At 36.8% G+C, this 5,642-nt stretch overlaps 1 protein-coding gene across 2 annotated transcripts in view; it reads right to left on the bottom strand.

The window, feature by feature from the left end:
• Nucleotides 1–5,642, bottom strand: part of CSNK2A1 (casein kinase 2, alpha 1 polypeptide) — a 57,424-nt gene that overhangs the window by 20,207 nt on the left and 31,575 nt on the right. The window contains exons 2-3 of one of the 2 annotated variants that reach the window (XM_006881406.1): nucleotides 3,573–3,777; nucleotides 2,306–2,417 (exon numbers count right to left, since the gene is read on the bottom strand). In XM_006881406.1, the coding sequence (XP_006881468.1) occupies nucleotides 2,306–2,417; nucleotides 3,573–3,673 (213 nt within the window). In that variant the 5' untranslated portion in view covers nucleotides 3,674–3,777. The remainder of the gene's footprint in view (nucleotides 1–2,305; nucleotides 2,418–3,572; nucleotides 3,778–5,642) is intronic. The other variant, XM_006881407.1, reaches the window with a different exon arrangement.

Genomic DNA, 5,642 nt, shown 5'->3' with positions numbered 1-5,642 from the left:
GGAAGACCCTCTATGAGGTGGATTGATTCAGTGACTGGGGTAATCAGGATGGGTGTGTCAGACAGAGGCAATGCAATTGGCACAGGACAGAACAGGGTTTAGGGCTGTTGTACACAGGGTCGCTATGAGTCGCAAACGACTCGACGGCACATAACAACAACAAATGTAAAATTTACATATATTGGAAACAAACAAAAATGTGAGTAGCTCATTTTAGTGCTATGATCTAGAAGTGTTAGACATTTGTCTTTGTCTTAAAGGTTGTTGTCACTGTTAGGTGACATTGAGTTGAGTAGGAGAGCTCACTACAGCAGCACACTGAGTCAGTCCATTTGGTTGAAGGCCTTCCTTTCCTTCACCGACTCTCTGCCATTCCAAGCATTATGTCCTTCTCCAAGAATAACCTTTTTCAGCAACACTGCTTAAGGCATGCAAGGAGAAGCCTCATCATCCTTGCCTCCAAAGACCACTCTGGCTGTACCCCTCCAAGACATATTTTGTTCTTTTGGCCTCCACTGGGATGTACAGTGCTCTTCTCTGACACCACAGTTCAAAGGCATCAATTCTTCTGTCATGCTCTCAGATACACAGCCAAGTGATCGAGGAAAAAAACCACATTGCATCAGATGTACCTTAGTCCTCAAACTGGCATCATTACTCCTCAATAATTTGGAGAGGTCCCTAAGTGACGATTTTCCTAGTGCAATGTGTCTCCTTATTTCCTGACTGCTAATACCAAGGGTATTAATTGTGGATCTGAGTAAGATGAAGTTGTTGAGTTTTAATCTTTTTTCTATCATGCTGCTGCCTTCTGGTTCAGTGCTAAGAATCTTTGTTTTCTTGACATTGAGGTACAATCCATACTGAAGGCTGTATTCTTCAATACAGTGCAACAAGGGCTTCAAGTCCTTCTCACTTTTAGCAAGGAAGGTTGTGTCGTCTGCATAACACAGGTTTACTGATAAGTCTCCCTCTGATCCTGATGCCACATTCCTCTTTACAGAGTACAGCTTCTCGAATAATTTTCTCAGCATACAGCCTGAGCAGGTCTAGAGAGAGAATACAAACCCAACACACTATTTTCTTAATTTTAAACCATGTAGTGTTCTCTTGTTCTGTTCACACAACAGCCTCCTGGTTTAGGTTTCCCATGAGTATAATTAAGTGCTCTGAGATTCCCATTCTTTTCAATGTTAACCATAACTTGTTATGATCCACACCTTTGCAATAAAATATAAATACATTCTTTTGGTATCCTTTAATTTCAGCCAGAATCCATCTGACATCAGCAAAGATATGCCACTGCTAAGAAATCGGGTTCTGTAAGTGGAGGAAGTGTGGAAACTACTGCTTCTCAGCGTCAAATAAGATAAGTTCAAGTGGAAAGCAAGGAACTATATATGCTAAGCTACTGATATATTTTAATGTGCAAAACAACTATAATTTAGTTACAAGTTGCATACTACTAGCTCACAGATCAAATCTTGTTCATGTAGTGTTAAAAGAAAACTTCAACTGGCTGAAGTTTTTAGATAAGTTTCAACTTCTCTAAAAATCAGGAGAATTCACACACAGATGTAAATTTCCAAAAAGAATTATCAAGAATTAACAGGTCTGCATAAGTGCAGGATAATTATCAGATCTGAGTAGCTATCTTCTGATGAGGCATGTGCTTCCCAGTTCATAGTCTCTACCACTTCCAGCATCTAAGCCTGAGCACATACCTGATCAGCTACATTTATGTCACTTGCTGGATCCTTAGAGGCCTGAGTTTGGGACACTTTATCCTTACATAGCAGTGGTAACAACTTCAGGAAATCAGTATTAGACTAAACACAGGAGGGAGGAAATGCAATTTTTATTCCCTTCCCCTACCATAATCTAGCTATATAGTTGGAGTTAAAGCATTTCTCCTGCCTGTTTCCTGATGTGTCAAAAGAAGACACTTATAGTACTGTAGTGCATGTAAAAAAAGAAAAATCTTAATAAAAACCCAATGGCATCAAGTTGACTTCAGCTCAGAAACCCTACAGGACAGAACAAAACCGTCCACCAATATCCAAGGCTATAAATCATTATAGATGCAGACTGTCACATCTTCTCCCTTCAGAGTAAGGGATAGACTCAACCTACAGACTTTTTGGTTAGTAGCCCAATATTTAACCCAAAGAAGGTGCCTTTCAAAGTTCTTAAAGTACTCAAAAAAACTTTAAAACACTATTTATAAACGACATTACTATTAATTTCTTAACATGTATATTACAAAATACACCTAAAGCCATAATTCTTCTCTTCTTCCACTCACCTTAAGAATTTTAACAACGACTTTTTCATTATTTGTAATGTTGATGGCTTCAAATACTTCACTGTATTTACCCCGGCCTAATTTTCGAACCAGCTGGTAGTCATCTTGATTTCTACAAACAAAGGTCAAAAATCACAATCACAATGTAAAAAATTTAAAAGGTCAAGTTGAATAAATACCAATTCAACTTATAAAATTTTACTACCAGCTAACTGCTGGCATAGTCCATAAAGAGCTGCTGTGCTAATATGAAGGCTGCGTCTCTTGGGAGGTACAATTTTACCAGCAGCTCTTAAGGAGAAAGAAGAGCAATGTCCTCCTGTGCAATTAATGTGCAGCCTCCAAAACACTGATGGAGGGTCAGCTATGAGTCAGCTCCAACTTGATGGCAACAAGTAAAAATGAGTGAGTTAAAAACAAACAAGAAGTATTTAAAATAAGTCCTAAATTAATCATTAACAGTTTTGGGTTTTTTAAAAAAATAAAAATGGGACTGAATAATTTGTATTCTAAATAAAATTTCTACTTTGGGCATGTTGCTATGTGGGAGTATTCATTAAAGAGGGACATGATGCTTGGAAAAGGTGGAGAGTTGGCCAAGGACAGGAAGACCCTTGACTAGGTGGACTGACATGGTGACTGCTGCAATGGGCTCTATTTAGTCAGGAGGTATAAGGATGGCAGAGGATAGGACAGGGTTCAGATGTGTTGTTCAGAGTTGCTGTGGGTCATACTCAACTAGACAGCATTTAACACACACAGCACATCTAGCTTGCCTAAGATTTGTTACATATCTGCACTTCTTAGGTAAATACAGCTTTCCCTTGGAAAGTAACAATGTATTTTTTTATACACTCCCATCTTCTAGTGTCTAACACTAATCCTACAATTCAAGAAGGAATTTAGGCTGGGGAGCTCCAGTGGCTTAGTGGCAAGAAGCTGCACTGCAATCCCCAGAGGTGCATGGTTCAAATCCACAAGATGCTCTGCAGGAGAAGAAGGAACAATTTCCTCCTATACCAGTCAGATCTGATTTGGTGGTACATGCACACACATGCGCTCGCGCGCGCACACACACACACACACATTAAAAAAAAAATAATTAAAAAACACAACAACAACAACAAACCCCTGGACTTCAATATGCAGTTTGTATAGTTGCATGGCCATGTCAGTTTCTTGACACAAATTATAAAATAAATCCTTCTCGAGAGTTAGCTCTTTCATTTAATATGAGTATAAAGAAGTACACAGGAACAGTAATTACCCCCATTCCACCACATGTGACTCATAATCCCAGTATTCCCGGGGTCTGTGTGTATTAACATCTGTGTAAACTCTGGCTCTGCTTGGCACGGGTCCCGACATGTCAGACAGGTTGGCGAACAAAGTTGGACTTGTTTGGAGATCCGCAGTCACTGAGTTCAGAGGCAGCTGGAGGTAAGACCTTCTTTCAGACTGGGTTTCTTCAACTACAGATACAAAATATAAGGAATTTTTATGAAAAATTAATGTAAGTGGGGGGGAATCTTACAATGAAGACAAATGATCTTCAAATCTATTTCTGTCTCTTTCACCTGTCAACCAAAGACTTTATCTTAATTATGTCAATTACATGTAAGGGGGGGAGAAAAAACAACCCAAGAACATAATTGATATTGGATCTATTATTCATAATCTATTAAGTAACCTACTGATCTTCACTGAAAGCCTGGATGCTTTTGATAAGATGGTCTAGGAGGGAAGGATGAATACAAGTGCATCATCCCAACTTATAGACTCAACAAAACGTTTTGCCCAGAGCAGTAATTTCCTTTCAGTTCTACTAGTCAGACTGCCAAAAGATCCCCAAATGGAGGCAAAACCAGGAGTACAAAATGTCAGTGTGATCCTACTATTTTATAAAAGCAAGCAAGTGAAACTTGTTCTCATGCATTAAAATTCCATGTTATTTTATGGCAATCTAAACAATCTGGAGAACTTCATATAAAAATGAGTAATCTTAGAAAAAAGAGTAATCTTGATCACCATTTGAAAGACATTCAGCTAACATTTCAAATGTCTGAGTGGTCCAGAAAGTGCAAAAAAAGAAAAAGAAATTGTTTCCTCTTAAATTCTTAACACAGGAGCAAGTTTAGCAGGCAGTAAATACTTGTATGGGGTAAGCTAGTAATAAAAAACTGACATGGGGAGAATCTGGTCAATTTTAGAAATGTTTTTTAGCTCATCAGTAAGTCTAGTCTCCCTTAAAAAAAGTCATCTGCAACAATGAATCAATTGAAATAAATTTTCATTAAAATTAATAATAATAAAATAAATTTTAAAAGTCTTCCGTGACCATTTCTATCTAAAGTTTCTACTAAAACTTGTCAATTCTCTTCACTTTATTTGCTGAATTATCAGATATGATAACCTGAAGGGGACACATGCCCTACGATGTTTTCTAAGACTACCTCAAGCTAATCACAAGGAAGCATTAAAAAACCCAAAACAACAAAATCCTCATAAAACAAAGATTATATTTCAAGAAAAAGGGGAAAGAAAATACTGTATTCTTTTAAAAAGTCTATATTTATTAAAGACACAACTAAATGCAAGGGGGAAAGTCAATAAAGGACAGTGAAATCAGGTTAACAAACAAAACCATATTGTACATAAATATATTAATATAAATGTGTAAAGTTGTAACCATACTAGTTAAGAAAACATCTAGTTTTCTTGAATTGGGGGTAAAGGATCATATATATTTATATATAACCCTTCAAAGAGTGGGCATATGTGTATGTGAGAAACTACGAAAGTTTATATATGCACAAAAGATAAAATAAATGTCATAAGGAGTCATAGGTAGATATGGGCAAGGGATACAGATGATCTTTGTGTCAATACTTCCCCTCCTTTTAAATTATATTTTTTTTTAGATTTTACATTGCTTTGCCAACAAAGTTCATATACATTGTATTTCACACTATCCTTCATTCATATTGTGTTTCATACAATCATTCTCATTTATTAGGTTTTATAAAATCAAAAACTATTAAACCACGTCCTTCATTTGTTTAATACTTTTATAAAAACAACATGCATGCATATGCAGGTTTTTATAAACTGTGCAACTCCTCTGTGTTTTCTTATTTATACTATAAGCTTAAAAATAAATAAAACACAGTGTATTTTATTTCTGTGGCTTCTGTATGTTTAAAATGATTTTCAAATTGTTGTTGTTATTATGTGCCATCGAGTCGTTTGTGACTCATAGCAACCCTATGTACAAGAGCCCTAAATACCGTTCTATCCTGTGCCAAACTCGCTGTCTCAAACAGAATCATTCCCACCA

This window comes from Elephantulus edwardii, unplaced genomic scaffold, assembly GCF_000299155.1.
Source record: "Elephantulus edwardii isolate Elephantulus edwardi_28Jun2011 unplaced genomic scaffold, EleEdw1.0 scaffold00015, whole genome shotgun sequence".
In the NCBI taxonomy this organism is placed as follows: Eukaryota; Metazoa; Chordata; class Mammalia; order Macroscelidea; family Macroscelididae; genus Elephantulus; species Elephantulus edwardii.
Note: the sequence above shows the minus strand (reverse complement) of the source record. Positions and strands in the feature narration are given on the sequence as shown.